Source organism: Octopus bimaculoides, chromosome 14 (assembly GCF_046866305.1).
Source record: "Octopus bimaculoides isolate indiv1 chromosome 14, ASM4686630v1, whole genome shotgun sequence".
NCBI classification, from domain to species: Eukaryota; Metazoa; Mollusca; class Cephalopoda; order Octopoda; family Octopodidae; genus Octopus; species Octopus bimaculoides.
The window spans coordinates 49803474-49831330 of record NC_142941.1 but is presented as its reverse complement, the minus strand read 5'-3'; the positions used below and the strand labels follow the sequence as shown (position 1 = coordinate 49831330).

Sequence of the window (27857 nt, the reverse complement as noted above, 5' to 3'; positions counted from 1 at the left end):
TACAAACACACATACATACATACATATATGCACACACACATACATACACATGCAGTTCAGCAAAAGAGACCGATAGAATAAGTACCAGGCTTACAAAGAATAAGTCCTGGGGTCGATTTGTTCGACTAAAGGTGGTACTCCAGCATGGCCTCAGTCAAAGGAATGAAACAAGTAAAAGAATAAAAGAAAAGAATTATTTTCAAAATTACTCATAACAAAAGCTGTGTTCTTCAACAGAAATTTGATGACAAAAGGGTTAATCATAGCAATGTTTTTTTTTTTCCTTTTTTTTTCAAAATTCATTATTTTTAAAATTACTTCAAACAAAAGCAGAGGAATTTCAACAGAAATATAACAAAAGGGTTAATTACGGCAAAGTTATTATACTAATTCCTTCGTTATTTTCAAAAATTACTTGTAATAAAAGCAGAATTCCTCAATAGAAATTGGGCAATGAAAAGGTTGAATGTCAAAAGCACAGCTGAAAGGTTCCTGAAGATTTGAGGAATTCTTTATCTTCATTCTTTCTTGTATGTCAAAGTTTGGGGTCGAATCTTTGAGAGTCTTTTACACACACATGTAAAGACATAGAATGGTTCTTTAAAAAAATGTCAAACCTCTTAAAACAAGTCAAAAGATTCCATTTTTTCTTTCTTTTTCCAGAATGTTCATTACATCATCAAAGCTTCACTCAGCATCCTTCATAACATTGCCAGGAATCCATCCATTAAACATTATTTCAAAGAACAGAAGACTTCAGAGGTATGTGCCATTACTTTTCTTTGACTTTGGGAGGTGTGTGTGTGTGTGTGTGTGTGTGCGTGTGGAGGGTGGGGCAGCCGTTTTCTCTTGTCTTTTATTTTCCTGTTGGGTTTTACTTGTTTTTTTAATTCTGTAAACATATTTTGCATCATTATCATCATCATCATTATCAGCATCATTATCAGCATCATCATCATCATCATCATCATCATCATCATCATCGTCATCATCATCATTATCATCATCATTATCATCATCATCATCATCGTCATCGTCATCATCATCATCATCATCATCATCATCATCATCATCATCATCATCATCGTCATCATTATCATCATCATCAGTGACAGCAGCATCATTATCACCATCCATGACATTAGAGATTATATCTGTCATCATCACATCAATCTTCAAGAAAGAAAGAAACTCATTGAATAATGTAACCCTAAACACACTGTGTGTCTAGGGTTCAATTCCTGAATCAGGCAGAATGGTTTTTTTTCCTCCCCCCCCCCCCCGCCCCCGAGCTGCAATCTGGATGCATGATGGGAAGGCCTACCATGTCCTTGATATTCCTCTGGGGCAAGGATGGAAGGACAACAGAAACAGAAGCACAAAACAATTACCAAAAGCATGATACATCTATCACCCTGACTTGTGAGTGATGGCTGAGTAAACCTTGGTGGTGAAAAGATTGGGAAGGACCAGTCTAACATTAGATTAGCTTTCATAGTAATGCTATCATCTATATCTTATAATAGTGCTATGGATTATCTCTCATAGTAGTGTTACAGATTATTTCCCATAGCAACACTACAAATTAGCTCTCATAGTACAGCTATAATTTATCTCTCATAGTAGTGCTATGGATTAGTCCTCATAGTATGGTTATGGATTAGCTCTCATAATAATTTTATGGATTAGCTCTCATAATAGTGCGATCGATTAGCTCATAGAAGTTCTATGGATTAGCTCTCATCATAGAGGGATAAAATTTCATGGTAGTATTACACTTAGTGGAAGGTTTTAAGAAGCTTCTTTATATTTCTCACAAAAGAAAACATGTTGTGTGTGTGTGTGTGTGTGTGTGTGTGTGTGTGCTTGACAGATGTCAAGAGATGTTGACAGGAAACATGATATTTTTGTTTGTTTGTTTGTTTGTTTTATTAGTTTGTTCTAGAAGAAAGGGATTGTTGAAAAATTTTGGTTTTCTGATATTTCCCATGCAATTAGTAGATAAAATTTGCCTGAAGAGGTAATTGGACCTTTTTTTTTTTTTTTTTTGACACCGACCCCATTGTAACTGCCTCTGTTTCTAAAGTTACAAGCTTCCTGTTTTAAAGTTTATCTAAATTAAAACCTTCCACCAAAATTTCATGTTCCAAACACCAAGTTAAACAATGACAAAAGACATTTTAGCATATTCTTTATTGCTTCTAAAATAAACCAAAAAAGACGACCGCATATCTCCGTGTTAACAAACGGTTAAAGTGATCTAAACAATAGCAACCTCCCCACCCCTCTCAAATACCCCCAAACCTACCCCCATTTAGTCAAGGGTCTTTTACCTTTCCCCAACGCTTTCCTTTGTCCCCCCTTTTCCCTTTTTCTAGTTCTTCCATGTACTTGGCAACCTCACTAGTGCAGGTGCCACATAAAAAGCACCGAGTGCACTCTGTAGAGTGATTAGCATCAGCAACGACTCACCCAGCTGTAGAAACTATGCTGAAGCAGACAGTGGAACTCAATGCAACAATAATAACAATGGTTTCAAATTTTGCCACAAGGGCAGCAATTTTTTTTTGGGGGGGGGGGAATAGTCAATTGCATCGACCTCCAATGTTCAACAGGAACCTAATTTATCAACCCCAAAAGGATAAAAGACACATTTGAACTCGGCAGAATTTGAACTCAGAACGTAACAGCAGACGAAATACCGCTAAGTATTTCGCCCGGTGTGCTAACAATTCTGCCAGCTCACCGCCTTCAATAAAAATAATAATAATAATAATAATAATAATAATAATAATAATAATAATAACTGCAACAACTACCACTACTACTGTTATTAGAATTACTGCTACAACTATTTAATACAAATACTACTGCTAGTATTACTACTACTACTACTACTACTGCTGTTAAACTGTGGAACTGAAGCTGGAAACTCTGTTGAAACATGCAACAAACCTACATTACAATTCCTGTTTTTCTACATGACCATATTTTCTATTGTCTGCCTTAATGTGCTTTAATCTCACATTATTCTATTAACTTGGCATGAATAAAAGAATAAGAAGCAAAATAAAATAATCAAATAACAAAAAAACAATAATTCTATAAAAATAAAAAATATCATAAATAAAACTGCCTCTATTAAAGACTGATGCAGGTTTTTTTTTTGTTTGTTGGTTTTGTTGGGTTTCTTTTTTTTTTTTTTTGGTTTGTTTATTTTTACTTTATGATAATGTAAATTGCATTCGGAATCCATCCATTGCCTTTTGGGTAAATAAAAATAAAAATAAAAATAAAAATAAAAATTATTAATATTTAGTAGTAGTAGTAGTAGTAGGAGGAGGAGGATAAGAATTCATTTATTTGCCTCAAGGGTGATGGGTAAGAGGGGCACCACTCAGACAAATTAGAAAAAGACTGAAAATACAAATAATATCGATACCAATAATAATAATAATAATAATAATAATAATAATAATAATAATAATGATAATAATGATGATGATGATGATGATGAGGATGATGATGATGATTGCAAAGTTTGGCGCAAGGCCAGCAATTTCAGGCGAGGGGACGTAAGTTGATTAACATCAACCCTGGTTCTCGGCTGGTACTTATTTTATCGACCCTTTACTTCTCCATCCATTTTGCAGCTCTGAGATTCCCTTTTTGTGCGGTTTGTGTTTTTATCAGTTCCGTTTATCACATTAGGTTCTTCTCTTTCATTGAGTCTCTCCTCAATCTCGTTCATTTTTAATTTCTTTGCATACTTCTTTATTTCTTCTCAAACTGAGAGCATTCTTTGGGAACTTTCATAATTTGCTGACAAGTTTAAGTATCCAGCCATTGGCGTTCTTTAGACAGATCTCTACCTCTTTGGTTGCTAGCTTTGGAGGGAGTTGCAGCTGCATCAGTCCATGTCCCGCATCCTTTTGTAGGATGTGTAGTCTATCTACATTTGCCTTTCGGTGATATGTGTGATACATTGTGAGGGTCTTGTTTAATTTTGTATCAATTTTATTGATCCCGTGGACCCTTTTATGCTGAAGGTCACAACAGCTAACATATTGAGTGCATCAATCCTGTTTTTTACATTCAGTTTATTCTTTTGGCTGGTTCTAGTTCTACAATAAAATTCTTTCCATATATTTTTTTTTTTTTTTTTGCTGGATGGCTATCCCTTTCACATACCCCTAAATATTGATAATTTTTTTCCAGATTTTAAGTCCTTGGTGTCGGTAGACTTGTCTATCTCTATATTGTTTGTTTTTAGGGGTTTTTCACCTGAAGAATGTGGCTTTAGCACATTTATCAAAGTCAAACACCATTCCAAATTGTCACAGAAACTGTTTTACCACAATTAAAAGTCATTTCAGTTTGTTGACCATCTTTCGTAAAGTTTTAGATCATCCATGTAAAGGAGGTGATTGAGTTGTCGTTCATATACTCTGCACCCATGTACAGAGTATATGAACGAGAGTGAAGAGAAGCTTGGTGAAAGAGACAAACTTATGTGGTAGACGAAACTGATAAAAACACAAACCACGCAAAAAGGAATCTCAGAGAAGTAATGGAATTGCTCGACAAATATCCTACAAGGACCAGTGATCCTTGATACAAATATGACCTGTCAAGGGTTGGTTAATCAGCAGCTTACTTAGGAGAGAACAAACTCATTCCAAAGAGTAATGGTAACAGAGAATCCCCTTGAGGAACGCCACAGTTTACGTCTGTGTCACCAGCATTCATAGAACTTTGTCTTTGGATTCAGTAAGAGAGTTCTTACCCATTGCTTTATACAATTCAACAAAAAAATACCAATAAATGGAGAGATTTTATTCATATCCAAGCATTTCTCAATCCAGCTTTGGGGGATTTTGTTGCTGAACACTTTTTTTTTGTATATTTTTTGTAATCAATCCATGCAATAAAAAGATTGTAGCATTGTTCGTGTCAGTCCTCAAGAACCATTTTATTGATTAAAAGTCGGTCTCAACAACCATGTGAGCCATGTTAACAACCTTTTTATTCACTGGGGAATACTTGTTATCCGTCAGGAAAGTGGTGTGTATTGTCAGTAATGATGGATGTTAGTATTTTATATATAGCTGTTAGACATGTAATTGGTCAGTAGTTTGGAGGGTATTATTATAATAATTATTACTATTATTATCATCATCATCATGATCATTATCATTATGTCCCCCATAAACATTTGTTGCTCGTTATCAACTTTCAGGTGATTCAGACATTTATTTCTTCGAAAGATGAAATGTTTAAGGTCCTCTCCATGATGACTATGGCATACATTGTTGAAGAGGAAGACAACCAGACATTAATTGAGGAAACGGGTGAGGCTGCATTTTGATTATTTCTTCTCTCTATCTCTCTCTCTCTCTCTCTCTCTCTCTCTCTCTCTCTCTCTCTCTCTCTCTCTCTTTCTCTTTTTGTATGTGTGTGTGTATATATATATATATACATATATATATATATATATATCATCATCATCATCATCATCATCATCATCATCATCGTTTAACGTCCGCTTTCCATGCTAGCACAGGTTGGACGATTTGACTGAGGACTGGTGAAACTGGATGGCAACACCAGGCTCCAATCTAAATTTGGCAGAGTTTCTACAGCTGGATGCCCTTCCTAACGCCAACCACTCAGAGAGTGTAGCAGGTGCTTTTACGTGTCACCTGCACGAAGGCCAGTCAGGCGATACTGGCAACGGCCACGCTCGAAATGGTGTCTTTTATGTGCCACCCACACAAGCCAGACCAGGGGCACTGGCAACGATCTCGCTCGAAAATCCTACGAAGGCCAGTCAGGCGGTACTGGCAACGGCCACGCTCAAAATGGTGCAACTTATGTGCCACCCGCACAAGAGCCAGTCCAGGGGCACTGGCAACGATCTTACTTGGCTTGCCGGGTCTTCTCACACACAGCACATTTCCAAAGGTCTCGGTCAGTAGTCATCGCCTATGAGGTCTTGCCTCACCACCTCAGCCCAGGTCTTCCTGGGCCTACCTCTTCCACGGGTTCCCTCAACTGTTAGGGTGTGGCACTTTTTCAGGCAGCTATCCTCATCCATTCTCACCACATGTCCATACCAGCGTAATCGTCTCTCTTGCACACCACAACTGATGCTTCTAATGTTCAGCTTTTCTCTCAAGATACTTACACTCTGACGGGTATTCACATTGACATTACACATCCAACGGAGCATACTGGCTTCATTCCTTGCGAGCTTACGCATGTCCTCAGCAGTTACAGCCCATTTTTTTATGTGTCCATAGCATGGCTGTTCGTACACATGCGTCATACAGTCTGCCTTTTACTCTGAGTGAGAGACCCTTTGTCGCCAGCAGAGGTAAGAGCTCTCTAAACTTTGCCCAGGCTATTCTTATTCTAGCAGCTACACTTTCAGCGCACCCACCCCCACTACTAACTTGGTCGCCCAGATAGCGGAAGCTATCGACTACCTCTAGTTTTTCACCCTGGAATGAGATAGAAGTTGTTTCCTGTTTGTTTACAGTCTTTATTGCACCTGAACATCTGCCACATACAAAAACTAACTTCCTAGTTAACCTGCCTTTGATGTTGCTGCACCTCTTATGTGTCCATAGCTTGCACCGGGTACATCTTATAGAGTTACTACCTACTCCTTTTCTACATACTGAGCAGGGCCATCTACCTGAAGGGGTTTGTGTTTTATCTACCTTCCTACTTATTAGGATTTTGGTTTTAGCTAGGTTGATTCTAAGGCCCTTCAATTCTAGACCTTGCTTCCACACCTGAAACTTCTCCTCTAGTTCTGATAGTGACTCCACAATTAAGGCAAGGTCATCAGCATAGAGGAGCTCCCAGGGGCAACCTGTCTTGAACTCCTCTGTGATTGCCTGGAGGACTATGATAAATAGGAGGGGGCTGAGGACGGAACCTTGGTGGACCCTACCTCTACCCGGAATTCATTGCTGTACTCATTTCCAACCCTCACCTTACTGGCAGCATCTCTGTACATGGCTCGCACAGCTCTCACTAACCATTCTTCTATCCCAAGTTTCCTCATTGACCACCAGATAAGGGATCGGGGGACCCTGTCAAAGGCTTTCTCCATGTCAACGAAAGCCAGGTACAGAGGTTTATCCTTGGCTAGGTATTTCTCCTGCAGCTGTCTTACTAGAAATATGACATCAGTAGTGCTTTTACCTGGCACGAACCCAAACTGCATCTCATCTAAATTGATTCGCTCCCTAATTAGTTGGGCTATGACCCTCTCTGTAACTTTCATAACCTGATCTAACAGCTTGATGCCTCTGTGATTATTTGTATCTAAAGCGTCACCTTTACCTTTGTAGCAGTTGACTATGGTGCTGCTACACCAGTCATTGGGTATGACTCCTTCGTGTAACATGATTCTTATGGTAATAATCTATCTACTGACAAGAGGATTTGACTTAACTACAAGCAATGTAGTAGTACTACTGATGAGCTTTAATTTCAAGCGAAACTGACATGCCAATTTAGCCCCCTCGCTCACTATGGGGCAGTTAACTCCCCTATCAGTACATAGACCTGTGCTATGTTTGTGGCTACAAGGGTCTTGACACTGATTTCTAGCAATGTAGGTGCTACAGTGGATCCTCAGTCACTATTAGGGACAATTGAAGTCTTCCTTTTTGATTTTATATTGTGTCTATCCATATTTATTATTATTATTACTATTATATATATATATAAATACACACCCATTTATGAATTTGTGTTGTAAGATCCCTGACATGAAACTATGTGTTGAAACAGATATTGTACTTAGGGATGGTCTTCTTTTTTTTTTTTTTTTACTCTTTTCTAAACAGACACACCCACTATGCATTCATTCTTCACTCTTATTCTAACTCATGTCCATTAACCAAAAATCTTTTGCCACTTGCATTTAAACATTTCATTTTTTGTTTCTTGATTTTGTTGTTTTCTTTTTTTATGTTTGTTTGTTTTATAAAGATTGTCGTGACTTTTATTTCTTCCTCAGGGAGCATTTTGTGTATGCTTCAATGGCTTGATAAAGCTCTCGACTGCAATAAAAGACGATACAAAGGTTTCACCCCATACGAGATTGTGCAAGGCCTGGAAAAGTTGGCTGTCACAGATTCTAACAAATTAAAGGTGAACTTACTTTGAGACCATATTCTGTTCTTTATTCTGAAGGAATTAAACTTATGCTTCTTTGAGATTAAGACTTCTCTCTCTCACTGTCTCTCTATCTCTCTCTCTCTTTCTCACTGTCTCTCCATCTCTCTCTCTCTCTCATTGTCTCTCCATCTCTCTCTCATTGTCTCTCCATCTCTCTCTCTCTCACTGTCTCTCCATCTCTCTCTCTCTTTCTCACTGTCTCTCCATCTCTCTCTCTCTCTTTCTCACTATCTCTTCATCTCTCTCTCTCTCTCTCTCCATCTCTCTCTCTCTCTCTCTCTAACTCTCTTCCACCTTCCTCTCTTTGTTTGCCCCACAGGAATCACCAAGAATCTCCTCAACAGAAAGAGGGCTACCTCTGTTCCCTTAACTGGTGTCACATTAAAAGCGCCTGTGCCACGTATGAAGCACTGCACTGGTACAACATAAAAAGCACCCCCAGTCCACTCTGTAAAGTGGTGGGCATTATAGGAAGGGCATCCAGCCATAGAAACCCTGCCGAAACAGAGAGTGGTACAGTTCTCTGGGTGGCCAGCTCCTGTCAAGCCGTCCGAACCATGCCGGCATAGAAAATGGATGTTAAAAGATGATGATGATGATGATGGCAATGACTATGACGATGATGACGATGATGACGGCAATGGTAATGATGATGATGAAAAGGAGGAGGAGGAGGAGGGAAATGATGATGATGATGATGATGGTGGGGATGGTGATGACGACGATGATAATGGTGGTGATGATGATGACAAGTATCTTCTTCTATAGCCTCAGGCCGACCAAAGCCTTGTGAGTGGATTTGGTAGCCGTAAACTGAAAGAAACACATCATATCATCATCATCAGCAGCAGCATCCTTTAACGCCTGTTTTCCATGCTGGCATGGGTTAGACGGTTTGACAAGAGCTGACCAGGCAGGAATCTGCACCAGACTTCTATGTCTGTTTTGGCAAGGTTTTTACAAAGCTGGATGTCCTTCCTAACACATATATGTGTGTGTGTGTGTGTGTGTATGCATATATGTGTATTTATGTGTACGTATGTATATATATATATATATATATGTATGTGTGTGTGTGTGTGTGCGTGTGTCTTTCTGTCTGTCAGCGTTTGTCCCCCACCACTGCTTGACAACTGGTGTTGGTGTGTTTACATCCCAGTAGTAACTTAGCAGTTTGGCAAAAGAGACTGATAGAATAAGTGTCGAGCTTTAGAAAATAAAACTACTGGGGTTGATTCATTTGACCGAAATTCTTCTAGGCACTGCCCCAACATGGCCACAGACTGAAGCAATTAAAAAATAAATGATGAAAGATAAAATCCTAGATGTCACTGCTGTTATTTCTTCTTTACCACTTTTTTTTTTACAGTTGTATATATTGTTTTTGTTTTTTTTTATTCTTAGATTGTTGATGGTGGAATATTATCGATGCTAAGTCGTATGTTACAATTTGATGACGTCCGCGAGCAATGCTCAGCTGCAAGGATTCTGTGGACGTTAATGTTTGATGAAAATGTGCACGAAAGGTTAATAAATGATGAACAAGCGTTGGTAACTCTACTGGAATCTCTCAAAGACAACAAAGACAAACTAGTCAGTGCAAATGTTAAAGGGGTGTTGTGGTTATTAAATGGAGCAACACAAGTAACGGAGGTTGACAGTAAGATTTTTCATTTCTTTCTCACTTTCATTTCTGTTTAATGCTTTTTTAAAAAAACTAAACAGATTATGAGATTAAAAATATTGAGTTTTATTTGGATGGTTAAAATCTTATTATTTATAATTCTATAGAAAATTCAAAATTCGGTTTAAAATTCAAAATTCTATTTAAAATTTAAAATTCAGTTTGATATTCATAATTTTGTCTAATTTTATAATTCTATTTAAAATTCAAAATTCTATTTCAAATTTATAAAATGGGTGATTCTGTGACAGACCAGTGTCCCATCTAAGTGGGGAAATATATGCGCCAAAAAAAACTAACAGACTTATGAGTCTGTCTGACTTGAGAAGCAGGACGTTTATTCAAATTATTCTTCTTGAAATCCATTTGCTGACATTTTGTTTTGTAAAAAAAAAATTATTATTTCCAAAATTAAAAAAAAAAAATAAAAATCCAATCCCAAAATGAAATTCCTGTTTTTTTTTTCTCTTTTTTCTTTTGTTGTTTCCAGAGGAGACGGTCCGTGCAAGAGCAAAGACACATGTTTTTATCAGTTACTCAGTGGTAGACAAAGAAAGTGTATGGAGAATCCGAGACAGGTTAAAGGTTGGTTTCCACTTCAGATCTTACTGTTGTTACTTTTGTTGATCAGCCCTGAGTCAGCCTTGAGTCAACCCTGTGTCAACTTGCTTCAATAATTGCTTTTAGTTGGAGGAATTTGGAATGGAGCGGAGGGCAGAGGATGGATTTAGAGAATATAAGCGACACTGTAATGTTATCTCTCCCTTTTTATTACACAGAATAGAGTAGAGAAGCAGTGCTGACTGATTGGCAGTCTTTAGATTGGTAAGTTTGGTGGTAGGGAACTGCTGTAATGTGTGTGTGTGAGGAAATGGTAGCAGTGTGTTTGTGGATAACTAACTGTGCTGCATTGCCTGTAGGAATTTATAGGATGTTAGTAAAGGAAGGCTTACTAATCAATCAGATTGCGAAGGAAATCAATATCTACTAACTACAGATCACTATATACTCACTTACTCACTTGTGTGTCTGCCTAATTTTGCAGGCAGCAGTAAAATGGCAAAAGTTGATGAAGAATTTGGTTAAAGGGAAATAAATCTCTGATTCCATTTTGATAAATCTGATAACAACAATTCTAATCTTTAATTTTCTAAAACAGATAAAGCAAAACCATGAACCTATTACTTTTAGTTTCTCACTATAATTATATTAATTATTGAGGATGGACGCTTTTAGTGGGTGAAGTTCTATTTACATTTAATTAAAACCAAAAACAACCACATTATTTCCTAATACGGTAATCACAGTTTCACTACACATTCCCCAAATCATTTCTCTTTGGTGAAATTCTTCAATAAATTCTATCCTAGTAATACTGGTAATACTGCAGTATTAATGTCTAGGCCATTAATATGTATGTATGTATACATATATATATATATATATATATATATATATATATATATATATATATATATATAAGATGATAAGAGTGAAAAAACTACTCTGGAGCGAACACGTTACAATGAAGTAGAGAAATTTGAAAAGACAACACGAAACCAGTTATTTCTCAAAATACAATGTTTATATACCAAAAAGATTTTATAAGATTTTTCTGACATAATTTAAATATATACTTTAACCATGTAACACAAGCCTTCTGTAGTTTTTTCACTCTTATTATCTTTTATACATCCAACCACGTGCTTTCACATACCAACTTTCTCATATATATATATATATATATATATCTTTTATCCCTCTCTTCTACTGGTTTTAGTCATTAGACTGTGGCCATGCTGGGGCACCGCCTTGAGGAATTTTTGTCGAATAAATCAATGCCAGTACTTGTATAATTTTTAAGCCTGGTACTTATTGTATCAGTTTCTTTTGCTGAACTGCTAAGTTACAGGGATGTAAACACACCAACACCAGTTGTAAAGCAGTGGTGGGGGGACAAACATAGACACAAAAGCACACATGACAGGGTTCTTTCAGTAAAAAAAGCACCCACTACACTCTCGGAGTGGTTGGTGTTAGGAAGGGCATCCAACTGTAGAAAAACCTTGCCAGATCAGATTGGTGCCAGGTGAGGCCTCCTGGCTTGCCAGTCCCCAGTCAAACCGTCCAACCCATGCCAATATGGAAAGTGAGTGTTAAACGATGATGATGATGATAATGATGATGATGATGACGCACCATGTTACAACCAAACCCACGTCACATTGATGATAATCACTATTACTTTAGTAACATGCTATGTGTGTGTGTGTGTGTGTGTGTGTGTGTGTAAGGGAATTTGCATTTTCCGTATCTTCACATGCATCCACTGTTTGTAAACAGTGAGCCTTGTTGTTGTTGGTGTTACTTACATGCCATCCAGTATGTAAGTTCGTCCCAGTTTCTCGACACGTCTCAACATGTTATGCTGTCTTTCTAAACAAACGGCTCATTCACGCAGTGTCAATCATCTGTTTTCATTTCTGCACATAATAATTAGCTCTTTTGAAAACAAGTGGGGTGAAGTGCGTTGGGTGAATTGGCAACAGGAAATGTACTTAGCCATTGAGTTCTCTGTTCTGGCATAATTTCATGTGACCCACGTGACAACAACGACAACAATGTCAATAATGGTGATGACGATGATGATGATGACGATGACAATGATGATGATGACAACAAAGATCTTGGTCATTGCCTCCATGAGACCCAACACTCAAAAGAAGCTCAGCCACTTTGCTTCCATGAGGCCCAATGCTCAAAAGGACACCCTGTTAATGACACCCTGACTCAGCTCCACATGACTTAAAGTTGTGTGGGTATGTAGGACACACCCATCTCATCAGATGTCAGGTGAAGACTGAGAGAGAGTTAAGACAAATCCAAGATGGCTTCTAGGTGTTGAGCCTCTGTTGGTCAACTCAGGTTACTTAACAGCAATGTTGTGAAAGCAACACCATCTATTTTTCTTTATTCTTAGGTCCATATGAAATTGCAGTTTAGGTGTGAGAGGTCAGATACGGTCAGTTTGAATATAAAACAGGGAGAATATTTAGGCCAGTGGCTGATTTGAATGCTCAAGGGTTCAGGCTTTATTTATCCACACCAAAAATAACCGAATGCAGAGCTGACCTCAGCCGGATTTGAACTGAGGTTGTTGACTGCCATAACAGATACTGCATGGCACTATATACTTGATTGTCTGACAACTCAGTTCATTTGTTTTGGGGAAACAATCTGAATTGATTATGTTTTGTTTGGGGTTTGTTTGTTTTTCTTTCAGTAAACTTAGCATGTTTTCTCTTGTCAAAGCAATTAAGTTAATTGTTATGCAAATGAGTTGAGCTAGGCAGACAGTTAATTGCTTTGTCAGTAAGATATTTACCTTCTATGAATTTCCAGTTGAAGCAAATCAAAAAAGCAAAAATCTGTGACAGCGAAAATTATTCAATAAAGTTATATGTATGTTTAACCCTATAACATTTAAACTGTCCAGATCCAGCCTCTCACACCTACCTACAATGTCATTCTAAAAACAAACAGTCATATCATTGAAATCTTGAAGCTACGAGACAATGCTGAAAGGTTAAAAGTGTATGCCATAGATGAGACAAGAATACAGACATTTTGAAAAAATTTTCCCTTTTTAAAAAGATTTAAAAGAGTTTGAATTTCTGTTTCCCAGGAGAAGAGTTTTGCTACTTGACATGTTAAGCTCACATCTTCCTATAACTGGGTAAGTTTATTCAAATGGATAAAATTTAACAGTTTTGAGGCGAAATATAAAAGTAAACTGATTTACAGAGAGGTGATAGTGTGATATTTACCATTCTACTAATTCCTCATCATCATTATCATTATCATCATTGTTTAACATCCATCTTCCATACTGGCTTGGGTTAAATTGTTCAACAGGATCTGACAAATGGGAGAACTGCACCAAGCTCTGATGCCTGGCATGGCTTCTTTGACTGGATGCCCTTCCTAGTACCAACCACTAGCCATTAGTTCATTTAGCTAAAAAGAAAGCAATTTTTATTTCTTCATACAATATGCAGAAAACACCACCAAGTAGCACTTTGTATACTTATTATAAATACAGTATGTTCTCTCATACATGTAAAAAATAAGTTGAAAATCTTCAAGCCATGAATATTATACCAAAAAAAATCAACAGGTGCAGGAATGGCTGTGTGGTAAGTAGCTTGCTTACGAATCACATGGTTCCAGGTTCAGTCCCACTGCATGGCACCTTGGGCAAGTGTCTTCTACTATAGCCTCGGGCCGACCAAAGTCTTGTGAGTGGATTTGGTAGACAGAAACTGAAAGAAGCCCGTCGTATATATGTGTGTGTTTGTGTGTCTGTGTTTGTCCCCCCGACATCGCTTGACAACTGATGCTGGTGTGTTTACGTCACCCGTAACTTAGCGGTTCGGCAAAAAGAGACCGATAGGATAAGTACTAGGCTTACAAAGAATAAGTCCTGGGGTCAATGTGCTCGACTAAAGGCGGTGCTCCAGCATGGCCGCAGTCAAATGACTGAAACAAGTAAAAGAGTAAAAGAGAGAGATGAAATCTCCCTCTTTGAGTATTTAAAAATCTAAAAGTGATAAGGGAGATAACTCCAAGAAAAGCATTTGAAGCTTGTGATTGGATTGTTAGGTAGAAACTGAAAGAAGCTCATCACACACACACACACACACACACATACACACACACACACACACACACACACACGTCCTTCAAGGGATAAACAATATAAACTGGTGTGAAACTGGTGAAAAGTAACGACCATTTATTGTTCGTGTTGTTATTGTTGTTGCCATTTAAGCAGAGATTAGCCCTGATCAATCTAAACCTACGACCAAAAGCATTTCAATTAGTATTATTCTGGTGAGTGGGGGGGGGGGGGGCAATTCAACGTGTGTCCTTCCTGTTCAAAAGATGGCAAGTATGATTCGAGGAAGCTGTGTTGCTGCTGCTGCGGTTGTTGTTTAATCTCAACTGACCTATGACCAACAACATTCCAACAGTGACCATCCCATCTTTTAATCAAAAACTAATGTTTCTCGCTTTTTGTTGATGTTTAGCACCCGGTCAGCCCCTGATCAGGCAGATCGATAATCAAGAGTGTTCCAATGGTGACCATCTAAACTTTTTGTTTCCAGGCATGATGCATCTAGAACTATATTATCTTAAATGTCTTTCCCACGGAGCCATTACAAACTGTGGTACCTATTACAGCTAGGTGGACTGGGCTGTTGAAAGTTAAATGTAAATTGCTAGTGACACAATAAAACCCCAACAACAGGATGTAAAATTTTAATCTAATTAGCTGGCTGCTTGGTAGAGAGAATTTACTATGCCAAGTATGGCTCTGGCCATACTGGAGTACTGCTAAACAGTAAATAAAGAAAATTCTGGGAGGCAGGGTGGAGCTTAGTTAGATAGAATCAGTATTAGATGCCAAGATATACTGTGTTGACCAACCTAGTGGAGTTGTCAAAGATAGGAATCTTGTGGCGGTGGCAACAATACTGACAGCGATGACTGCTGCTGTGATGACAATGACAGCAACAACAACAACAATTATGTTAATGAGAAGAACAATTGGCAACAGTGTCGGGGTAACTTCTGAGAAATTCTGTCATTCTAAATAACATTTTTGAAAAACATAAAATCTGTAATTACATGGAAGAAAGGAAGTAAACCACTTTGAATAATCAGAGAGGTCAGGTGACATTTCAACATCTTTCAGTCTATAATCATAGGGTCAGGGCTAGGGGGAGAAATTTCTCTCCCCCCAGTTTATCTTTTATCTTTTACTTGTTTCAGTCATTACACTGTGGCCATGCTGGGGCACTGCCTTGATGAATCTTTTTAAGGAATGAATTGACCCCAGTGTTAATAATTTTTTTTTTCTAAGCTTGGTACTTATTTTATCAGTCTCTTTTGCTGAACCACTAAGTTACAGGGACGTAAACACACCAATACCACATATCAAGCAATGGTGAGAACAAACACAAAGACACACCCACATACATATATATATACATGGTGGGCTTCTTTCAGTTTCCTTCTACCAAATCCACTCACAAGGCTTTACGGATAGCATGGTCCTTGTACTGGTCAAAATATGCAATGTGCTCACAAATGCAAGTGGTCTGTTGATATGAACCAAAAGGTCATCCAGTGCCATGAACAAGCCCTGCTAGACAAGAACAATGGCAAATGTAAAGCTGTTGGAAAAAGACAATTTATTGAGATTACTAAGATGTGGCAGCTACGAGAGTCGAATATAAAGGTTATCCCTACTGTCATCAGAGCATTGGGTTCAATACCACCCAATCTGAAAAAAAGACATCTGGAAACCTTAGAAATACCCTACAATCTAGGTGTATTGCAAAAGTCGACATTACTTGGAACTGCACGAATATTGCATAAAGTAGTGTCAGTCTGAGGTCCTTGTTGTGACTAGACAAGCAATACAAACCTCCGGTAGGCACAATATTTTTAATCAATAACCTCACAATATTGTATACTGTGCAACGTCTATAATAATAATAATACTTGTGAGTAGCACCTATGGTTTTGACCTTATGCATGAACATGCTCACATATATACACACACCCACTTATACGCTACCAAGTAGTCATTTCTTGTTTTCACCCCTCCTCCTCTGTCTGGTCTTTGAGTATAATATCAGCTTAAACAGTTGTCATTGTTTGTTTTCTCAATGACTCTTTCAATAGATCAAATCCAACTCAACAGAGCAACTGGAGCAGAAATATGTCACAAAGGGATCTCAAAGCCAGCTGCTTTCAATGCAATGTTTTTGATTTTGTAGCAGGTCAAATGACACGTTTATCCAGTTACTAAAGTTGTAAATTTAGAAAAAGCTCACAAAGCACACACATACACACATACACACACACAATGAAATGTGTAGGACTTGATAGATATACATAAATCATATAAATACAGGAAAATTTTTAATAGCCACTCAATAAAAAATACCATATAACTTCTACAAATTTTTAGCAGATGTAGACACATGGAGATGCTTCTTTTATTGAATTGAAGGGCACACACATTCTGGATTGCGTCTTGTAGACTGTTTTGTGTTCTAAACCTGTTGTATTTTTTGAGCTCTCTACAATCGGGTGGTGGGGAAGGATCATAATTCTTGATTTCATTTCTTTTTTCTCAAACCATTTTTTGCACCAACTTTCTTCATGTTTTTTCCATGTTTTTCTTATTTTCTTACTGACCAACATCTTTGATTTTTAAAAAATTATATACAATGCATAAACATAGCCTGAAAAGTTACTCTATGTCTGTTCAAGTATCATAACAGCATGAAACTATTAGTAGCTCTTTCAGTCGTATATTTAATTTGATTAATATATATATATATATATATATATATATATATATATATATATAGATATAGATATAGATATAGATATATATACACACACACACATATATATATATATATATATATATATATATATATCCTTTAAGTTTGTATACAGGAAACATTTTGAATCATCATCATCATCATCATCATCGTTTAACATCCTCCTTCCATGCTGGCATGGGTTGGACGGTTTGACAGGGGCTGGCCAGGCAGGAGCCTGCACCAGACTTCTGTGTCTGTTTTGGCATGGTTTTTACAGCTGGATGCCCTTCCTAAGCCCCTATTTTTTATGCCAGCCTAGTGATATCTACTGGCAATACTACTTTTTGGGGTGGGGGTCATACGAAGATGTACCAATATATAGCATATAGCACATGAAAATAGTGGTTGTTATTTTGTTTAATTGCTTAAACGTTCTCCCCTTGGTCTATTATATGCTGGAGGTGGTCAGTGTTTGAAACAGAAAAATACTGACTGCCTTTAGCACATAACAGAATGAGGGAAGAGCATAAACTATCAACCAAAATAACAACCATGCCATTTCCCATGCCATTATACCATTATACCATCAAAATGATGAAAAGGACATTTAAGAAAATATTATTTATTAACTCAGACAATGAACTTCAACAATTGATGACTTGCTGACCGGACGGACGGACCACTTCTGAATTAATTGAGAAGACATCTATTGTGACGGAGATGAAACCAAAGGACTCTTCTGCCCATCCTGACATCTGCATACTCAAGTATCAAAACAAATCCAACATCACCACACACACCTCCATCTCCTTATAACTACCATTCTTTCCTCCATTTCCATCACATTCTACTCCTCCCCTCCCCACCTCAGTTCAAGGGTCTTGTCCTGAGAGTTACTTGGACACCAGCTGTAAAAACTCTTTCAGGCCTTGTGCCTATAGTAGAAAGGATTATCATTGTCGTCATCAGCGTTGCTGTCATCATTGTCATCGTCATCATTGTCGTCATCGACAGTGGTGGTGATGACGACACTGATGATATGTAACTCTATATAATAATGTTATTGATTTATGTACAAAAGAATACAAATAATAACAACATCTGGAGTTAGTATGAAATAATTAAAGCTAAGAGTTAATTGAGTTGGAAAAAATATATTGGTTTTAAAATTAAAAAAAAAAAATAATAAACATTGTCAGGTAGCAATAAAGGTGGCACTCACGTGTTACTTCAGGAAGGTGTCACTTTTTCTGATGCCATGCTTCCTACAGGAATATATATCTCTCACCATCACTCATTACGACCACCTCTACTTCTTCTCCAACCATCTCTGCTCACACTCTTATGAAACTGCCCCCCCCACCTCTATTCCCTGCCCCTGCTCACTCACCCTCTCCAATCCTCTGTGACACTTCACTTATTTCCACCCTCCACTCTTCCTCAAGAGTACATTCCAACACATCACCACCATCATCAGTGTCTTCTACTATAGGCTCAGACTGACCAAAGCCTTGTGAGTGGATTTGGTAAATGGAAACTGAAAGAAGCCTGTCCATGTGAGCGAAACTGAGCTCTAGAAGCACTGTGTGTCCCAAGCACACTTAACAAGAAAAGCTCTCTCACACTCAACCACAACAAACGAAACCACAACAAACCAAACCACAACAAACCAAACCACATCACTTCTCTTGGTCCTGTATCATTGCTATCCGCTAGCTTCTGACCTGCGTGTTCCACCCACACCCACGCCCTGTCTCACCATATCGTGGCATATGCCCAGCACTTTGCTACCATCTCTATTCTACTGTCTCCCCCCTCTCTCTCTCTCCTTCTCTTGCACTTCCCACATACACACACAACCTTCTGGCATTGTACTGAAAATTCCAGAATTCTCTTATCTTTCATCACCTTAATTTTTTTCACCCAAAATTCCCACATTCCAGAAATTCCCCCCCCCCCCCCCGACAATGGTATTTTATTCTGTGTCATGAGACACCACCTAAACATTTCAGTTAGTTCATTGCTCATTTATAGGTGGACATCATTGTTTTTTTATAGTGTAAGCTATCACGTGTGATATGTAACAGAACAATGAATGAATTTTTAACAGCTAAAAAGAGGCAAGAGTCGACTTTCATAAAATATACACCAAACAAAATCAGTTCAGAATTCAATCTGGAATGATCAAAGAAATGGAATTTATTTCCAGATCTGTTGCAATAAAGCTTTCGTTTCTGACAGCTAAGACATGGATATGGTTGTGTGGTTAAGAAATTTGCTTCCACTGCACAGCAACTAGGGGAAGCAGTGGCAGATGCCAGAGCGTTGCCTAAGCAACACCCTTTTTAGCCGAGCTGACACCTAAAAAATTGGAACCAAGGATTTTTGGGCAACAGTCAAGGAAAAGGAAGTCAACGTTTACTTGAATAATTTTTTCAAATCTTTTGGGCAACACACATATATATATACACCTGTTGTATGGAATATGCATACAGCTACATGTCCCTTAGGACTGAAGGAGAATGCGCCAAGATCAGGTTTAATATTTCTGATACAGGTGAGAACAAAGGAGGAAGTTGTGATCACACAAGAAACCCAACCTGAATATTTGTGACAATATATGTTTTACTTAATGTCAGCCGAACACTGGATGGATTATGTTCAGCTACCATGGGGAGACGAAAATATTGAAGTTTCAAGAAAAACCATTCTTTGAAAAGAGGGGAAAATTGTTTTTAAATGTTTTGTGGTAGCACCAAGAAGTCTGCTACGATTCTAGATGAAAGTTAGAAGATCCTAATTGGTCAATGTATTTATTAGCATTCTAACTTCTCTTTTCTTTCAGGAAGAAGGTTACCAGTTATGGATAGATGTTGACTGTATGGGGCCTTCGAATTTACAAGCCATGGCTAGTGGTATAGAAAACGCTGCTGTTGTCTTAATTTGCATGTCTGAGAAATACAAACAAAGCCCTAGCTGTCGTACAGGTGAGAAGCGAAACTCATAGAATATAAAATATACTATAACTGACAGGAAAATTACAGAACACACCATAATCATCATAATCATCATCATGATTAAATGTTTGTTTTCCATGCTGGTATGGGTTGGATGTTCTGACAGGAGCTGGCAAGGCCAGGAGCCACACCAGGTTCCAGTTGTCTGTTCTGGCATGGTTTCTACAGCTGGAGGCCCTTCCTAATGCCAACCACTTTACAGAGAGTGTTGGGTGCTTTTTATGTGGCACCAGCACCAATGCTTTACGTGTGACACCAATGGGGATGCTGTATCTGTGACACTAGCTTGATTGCTTTTTACGTGGCACCAGCACACCATATGGTCATCATTATCATCAGCATCATCATCATCATCATCATATATATTTTAGTGGTTTCAATTAATTGTGTGCAGCAATGCTGAGGTACGACCTGCAAGGGTAGACAGAAACTGTACTGAAGCCCAACAGGTCGGTTGTATCTGTAATTCAAAAGGTACGACCTTCTCACATATGTAAGTTTTGCTGATTCTGGCTAAGAATTAAGTTGCAGAAATATGAAGGGTGGGGTTAGACAATGATATCAACTAAGCCTGCCCCTAAAATCTCCAAGCTTTCTGCCTAAATTGCTTTTGAATTTAGGCACAAGGCCAGCAATTTCAGGGGACATGCTAAGTCAGTTATATCCACCCCAACTGGTTCAACTAGTACTTTTCTCAACTCCAAAAGGACGGAAGACACAGTTGGCCCCAGGAGTACTTGAATTCAGGATGTAAAGACAGGTGAAATTCCACTGAACTATTCTGTCAGCTCACCACCTGGCCTTATGTATCAAATTAAAAAGCCACATTAATCCTTCAGCATTTAAACCTGCCATATCCGGCCCAAATATTCTAGCCATTTTATATCCAAACTGGCCAAATCCGGTTTCTCACACCTACCCTACAATGTCATTCTAAAAATAACCACTCACCTCATCAAAATCTCAAAGCTATGAGATAATGCAAGATTAATTGAAACAATGTGGATTAATAAGCATTACATGCGGTAGAATACTCTGAATGCTAAAGGATTTAGTGATTATCACAGACAGTGTCAACTTCTTGACAAAATCATAAGAAAAATCTTATGGTTTTTTTCTCATTTTTCTTTGTTAAAGATTTTTACTTCATTACTTTTCTGCAACATTTAAAGAAATTAATTGCTTTTCTTTTTCTTTAAATTATTTCAGAAGCTGAATACACATTTCGATTACGTAAAGACTACATTCCAATGATGATGCAGAAAAAATACAATCCAGATGGTTGGCTTGGTACCATGCTTGGAGCAAAATTGTTCTTTGATTTTAGTGGGAAGTACCCTTTTGAGAAGAGTTTTGGTGGACTTATAAAAGAACTTCGTGGACGTGGACAATATTCACCTGGTGATGCTCAAGGTTTGTGAAGAAATATCATTGTTGACCCAAACTTTAGAATGTATTGTATCTGCTGCATCAGTATATATGATGTCTTTAGAAAAATCTGCTATAGTATTCTTCCATTTAATGCATCCATTTTGGTTACCATCTTTCTATTGAAATACACTGCTTTTTATCATCATCATCTTCGATTGATGTCCGTTTTCCATTATATATATATATATATATATAGATATGCAGGGCAGGGAATCGTCAATTAGTAATAAAATTAATAATCAACAATTTTGCCGGGTAGCTCAGTATGAAAAAACCTTCTTCGGTAAAAATTTATAATCATAAATATATAGGGATTGACAGTAACCTGCTTCTCCAACATACTGAGAATTTCGAAATAGCAGTCAAAGAACTACTGATTTCAAAACTACAAATTATTACTCCAGATTGATAGCGATATCTTTGATACACACAGAACAAAAAACAGTAGAGAAGAGTAAAAAACACTTGCCTTTAGTTAATTTAGTACAATTGTTTCACAGTTAAGAGTAAAATACTCTATTCTGATCTTCAGCTAAATATTCTAATAAATTTGTTAATGTCTAAATAACTCACGTTAATTTTGACCATGTGAACATCAATACCACGTGAGGAAGACGTTAAGAAATTTATCGGCCAGTAAGTTCAAAATCCCTCGCCCTAATGAATTTCAATTCAGTGTGCATCAGAAATAGTCCTGCACAGGAAAGAGACTCGTACGAATTCCTGTGGTTAAACTATCCACCTTAGAGTTATTATTAAAATATAGATATGCAGGGCAGGGAATCGTCAATTAGTAATAAAATTAATAATCAACGATTATAAATTTTTACCGAAGAAGGTTTTTTCATACTGAGCTACCCGGCAAAATTGTTGATTATTAATTTTATTACTAATTGACGATTCCCTACCCTGCATATCTATATTTTAATAATAACTCTAAGGCGGATAGTTTAACCACAGGAATTCGTACGAGTCTCTTTCCTGTGCAGGACTATTTCTGATGCACACTGAATTGAAATTCATTAAGGCGAGGGATTTTGAACTTACTGGCCGATAAATTTCTTAACGTCTTCCTCACATGGTATTGATGTTCACATGGTCAAAATTAACGTGAGTTATTTAGACATTAACAAATTTATTAGAATATTTAGCTGAAGATCAGAATAGAGTATTTTACTCTTAACTGTGAAACAATTGTACTAAATTAACTAAAGGCAAGTGTTTTTTACTCTTCTCTACTGTTTTTTGTTCTGTGTGTATCAAAGATATCGCTATCAATCTGGAGTAATAATTTGTAGTTTTGAAATCAGTAGTTCTTTGACTGCTATTTCGAAATTCTCAGTATGTTGGAGAAGCAGGTTACTGTCAATCCCTATATATTTATGATTATATATATATATATATATATATATATATATATATATATATATATATATATATATATATATATGCAGTTTCCATCTACCAAATCCACTCAAGGTTTTGGTCGGCCTGAGGCTATAGTAGAAGACACTTGCCCAACGTGTCACACCTATATTAATAAAAATTTTTGAAAATATATAAAAACTAAATAAATTATTAGTCTGGTCTTTTCTGTCTTCCCACGTGGCTGACCAACTTACCATTGTGTGGAACCAATGAAGAATTTATGACAAAAGACCACTAAAGTGTCTTTTATGAACTGCAGACTTTTGCAAGAAACAAACATCCCCATTTTCTTTAATCTATGTATTAAAGTTATTCTCTCTTTATTCTTCAGTTGATGGTGCTGAGGACCAAACTAACAAAGCCGGAACTTCAACAGAGAATTCAGGAAACGAACAGCAATCACCTTCTAAGAAAATCTCCATCGATCATCTTGTCAATGACATTGGTGCTTTGTCTCCAATAGTGGAAATGACAAATGACGAAATTGCATCTTGGCTTCATTATCACAAATTGGCTGAGTAGTGATGTTTTTACAGTTTTGTTAATGTTATCCTTTTGTAGAATCGCTTTCTTAACTGGCGCTCCATCAGTTATCATGATGGAAGTTTCACTTGATCCAATTAATGGAACAATCTACTCATGAGACACTCCACAGACACACGTACTTTTAACATAGTTCTCAGGGAGATTTAGCGTAACACAGAATGTGACAAGGTGGGCCCTTTGAATTATAGAGACAACTCATTTTTGCCAGCTGAATGAACTGGAGCAATGTGAAATTAAATGTCATGCTCAAAGACCCAATATGCCACCAAGAATCGAACTCACAAGCTTATGAGTGAGAGCCAAACAACCTTACCACTAAGCCATGTGACTTCAAAATATCTTAACAAAAACACTGATACAAGCAGTGCGGGGGGGGCAGAGGTTTTAGCAATGAGAAATGATAGGTTAATGGTGATCTGCCTTATTATAGGTTCCATTATTTTGTGACCTTTGTGACAAATCATTATCTTTTCTCTTTGATTGTTCTCTTCCAAAACCTTTCATAAATTATTCAGTTTTGTGCAAGATTGTCCAACATACACCTTTCCCTATATACTTTGTGTATTTTAGGAGCATAACCGAATTATTGCAGATAAATTTTAGCACCAAAATCTTATATGGACTCCTAAGGGTCGTGTGGACCCTGATTGAAAACCACTGCTCTAGTTTCTATCCATTGTCAGATACAGTCAAAGAGTTTGCTAGGTTTCTTACCATTATTCTAATTTTGTTAATTGCAGATACAGTGAGGCTTTTTCTCAGTTTGATGGCAAAATGTTATTTCAGCTGAGTGAGATGAAAAAAGAGGTAATTCTTTATATCATATACATACATATATATATAACCCAATACAAGGAAACAGGCTCCTCTTGGAGGGATGGAAACATTCAAGTTTAACTGGTTCGTTATCCAATATTCTTTTATTTGTTTCAGTCATTTGACTGTGGTCACGCTGGAGCACCGCCTTTTAGTCAAAGAAATCGATCCCAGGACGTATATATATACATCCTGGGGTCGTATATGTAAATATATATATATATATATATATATATATATATATGTATATATACGATGGGCTTCTTTCAGTTTCCATCTACCAAATCCACTCACAAAGCTTTGGTCGGCCCGAGGCTATAGTAGAAGACACTTGCCCAAGGTGCCACGCAGTGGGACTGAACCTGGAACCATGTGGTCAGTAAGAAAGCTACTTACCACACAGCCACTCGGATTTCTTTCAGATCCACTCACAAGGCTCCAGAACTATAGTAGAAAATACTTGCTTAAGGTCCTTCACCACAAAATCATGTGGTTAGCAAATGAACATCTTTAACCATACAACAATGCCTGCACTTCATGACTTATTAAGATAAAAAAAACTTTGGAATCCATAAATGGATTACTTATTGGGACAAAACTAGTTGACAAATTAATATGATATAATCATTTACTCGCTTGAATTCAGTCAGAAGTGAAAAATCAATGATAGAGCTGTGTTTTGCTTATGAAATTTTATTAATCCACTAGCAGCTAAGCCCAGTTTCACCCAGTCAGTTTGGAAGATGTGGCTATAAAACCTGCTCTGTGTATCAGCATTTGATTTGTTTGGGCATGCTTACGTTGCCCAACCAAAATTCAACCAAATCAAAAAATAAACCCAAATATTAAGCAAGCAAAGATGAACCATCCCACTTCCATTGCGCGCACACATGCACACACGCACAAACATACACACACATATACATTCACATACCGCCCTTTTACATACACACACATATATTCACACAGAGTTGAAACGCTGTTTGATTTATTTTTTCAGCATGCAATTTTCATCATCCCACTACCAAATATGACATCACCTCTTCCTTCTTTATTCATCTATCACCCCTTCCTTTCTCATTCATAAACACAAGAGTATTATTACAGTAGATTATCTCGGTAACCATGGGAGCTATGAAAAAATACACAGCCCAGCAACACCACCGGATCATTCTACATATCTGTGTAATTTCTCGCGCAATTCCACCCAGCCGTTTGACCGTGAATCCCAAGATAAGAAAGAAACACCCATGTCAAATTTATATGTATAAATTTTATTAACAATCTTTTGTAAATTCATTTTTGTATTTTGCAGGCTCCTGAATATTTTTATCAATGCATGGAGAAGAAAATGAACATGTCTTTGGTGGATACTCTTCGATTTACGGCAGCTTTGGCATCAATAAAGAAATAGAAATATCCACAAAAGTTCTTACCATTTTCATCGTTTCCACACAGTCATTGAAGAGACAAGCAGTGCTGTGACCAAACAGCTCGCCTCAACTAACTGCCTCGAGGAAGTGACTTCACAGCATTGGAGAAAATAACGAACCATGACCTCAAAAGGTGTCCAGAAAAATAAAATTTGTTAAAAGATATATTTATTTTCAGTGAAACAGAGTTTACTAAGAGAAGTGGTCTGTATTTATTTGGTCAAACGGAAGAGTTTAAAGTGACAAAATTTACATGCGTTATTAATTATCGGTTTGTATAATTCATTGGTATTATTGAAGACTTAAGATTGAAGACTAAGTGCTGTTTGTATACATATCAATGAATATACATTCACGTGTATTTGCAGAGATGTGTTCAAATATATACTAATAATTCATATATGTAACACACAAAATATATATTTATTTACGTAAATGCATGGAAAATTTGGGGAAAACTATGTTGAAAAAAATAACAATATGCAAAAAGAAAATAACAACATATATTTATTTCTATTTATTTCAGTTTAATTACGGCTAAATTTTAAAATTTACATTTAAATTTTAGTCTGGAAAACTCAATGATCAGTTTAAAAATTCTAAAAAAAAATTAATTAAATAAAAATAAAATCACAAAACATTGATCTGATTGGAAGTATCTTTGGTTACTTGTTCAATGGACAAATAATTTTATTAGAAAAACTTTAAAGACTGAATTTTTGCAAATTTTTCTAAGGAAAAAGTAAGAAACAATTTCATTATTGTTTAAGTATTCATGAAAATGGATGGCATTTCTGGAGTTATTTGTTAATTATTTTTTTACCATTCAACTGTTAATTTGTAAATTGAAACTGTAAGTTTAATTTCACTGAAAAGTCTCAGAGTATTATCTAAACGGTCAGGTTTTGATTAACCTAAACAGAATAATTATAGGAAATATTAAAAAATATTTAAATTTAATGAAGGATGATGGGTATTTACTACAAAGATAGATAAACAAATAAATAAAACCTCTAAATTATGTAGTCATCTTCATCAAAAGTGTAATTTGGGTTTTTCCTTTGAGAAGATGTGTTGGCCATATTTTACTATAAACGTTGATTGGTCCAAAGATTTTCCTGTTTGTGTTACATAAAGAATATATTGTTGGATAATTGAATGGTGAATTGTTCTGTTTTTATAACCTATTAAAATAATAAACTTTGGAATCCATTAATGGATTATTTATAGAAACAAATCTAGTCAAAGAGTTGTTTATTGATGTAACTATGTTTGTTGTTTACCTCCTTTAGAAATGAACAAGAAAGAGAAAGATATAGCTCTGGTTTGATTTTGTCGGGATTTTTTCACGTGAAGTTTTAAAAAGTATTTGATATTTCCCTCCCACCAATTTGCATATTACAAAGAATTCAGATGAACACAAAACCTGTTTGTCTAGTTTATTTTACATCCACAAAATTCTTAATCAAGTACTGAACAAGGAGGATTGAAAATGTGGTTGCTCTCTCAATGTTGTCTCGTCCTATTACAAATTAATGTTTACAGAAACAGATATTACCATCTCTCTGTTACACACCAGAGTTATTGCCCTTTGTGTATTGTCAGACCATCATCATCACCATTGCTATCACCATCTTCATCGTTATTATTCAACATCTGTTTTCCATTTCCATGCTGGCATGGGTTGGATGGTTCGACTGGGGTCTGGGAAGCCAGGGGGCTGCACCAGGCTCCAGACTGATCTGGCAGAGTTTCTACAGCTGGATGCCCTTCCTAACACCAACCACGCTGAGAGTGTACTGGGTGCTTTTTACATGCCACCGGCACAGTGCCAGAGGAGGCTGGCAACAACCACGATCGGTTGGTGCTTTTTACATGCCACCAGCACAGAAGCCAG

The 27857-nt window shown here is 37.0% G+C and overlaps 1 protein-coding gene across 6 annotated transcripts in view; it reads left to right on the top strand.

Annotated features, from left to right (window-relative positions):
- LOC106868605 (uncharacterized) overlaps nt 1–27197 on the top strand; it is a 158280-nt gene extending 131083 nt beyond the window's left edge. For all 6 annotated transcript variants that reach the window (XM_014913947.3, XM_014913946.3, XM_014913948.3 and 3 more), the window contains 10 exons: nt 664–762; nt 5240–5351; nt 8039–8172; nt 9604–9859; nt 10374–10468; nt 20135–20276; nt 21516–21719; nt 23497–23683; nt 24452–24518; nt 25843–27197. In XM_014913947.3, coding sequence (XP_014769433.2) covers nt 664–762; nt 5240–5351; nt 8039–8172; nt 9604–9859; nt 10374–10468; nt 20135–20276; nt 21516–21719; nt 23497–23683; nt 24452–24518; nt 25843–25941 — 1395 coding nt within the window. In that variant the 3' untranslated portion in view covers nt 25942–27197. The remainder of the gene's footprint in view (nt 1–663; nt 763–5239; nt 5352–8038; nt 8173–9603; nt 9860–10373; nt 10469–20134; nt 20277–21515; nt 21720–23496; nt 23684–24451; nt 24519–25842) is intronic.
- The last annotated feature ends 660 nt before the right edge of the window (nt 27198–27857 follow it).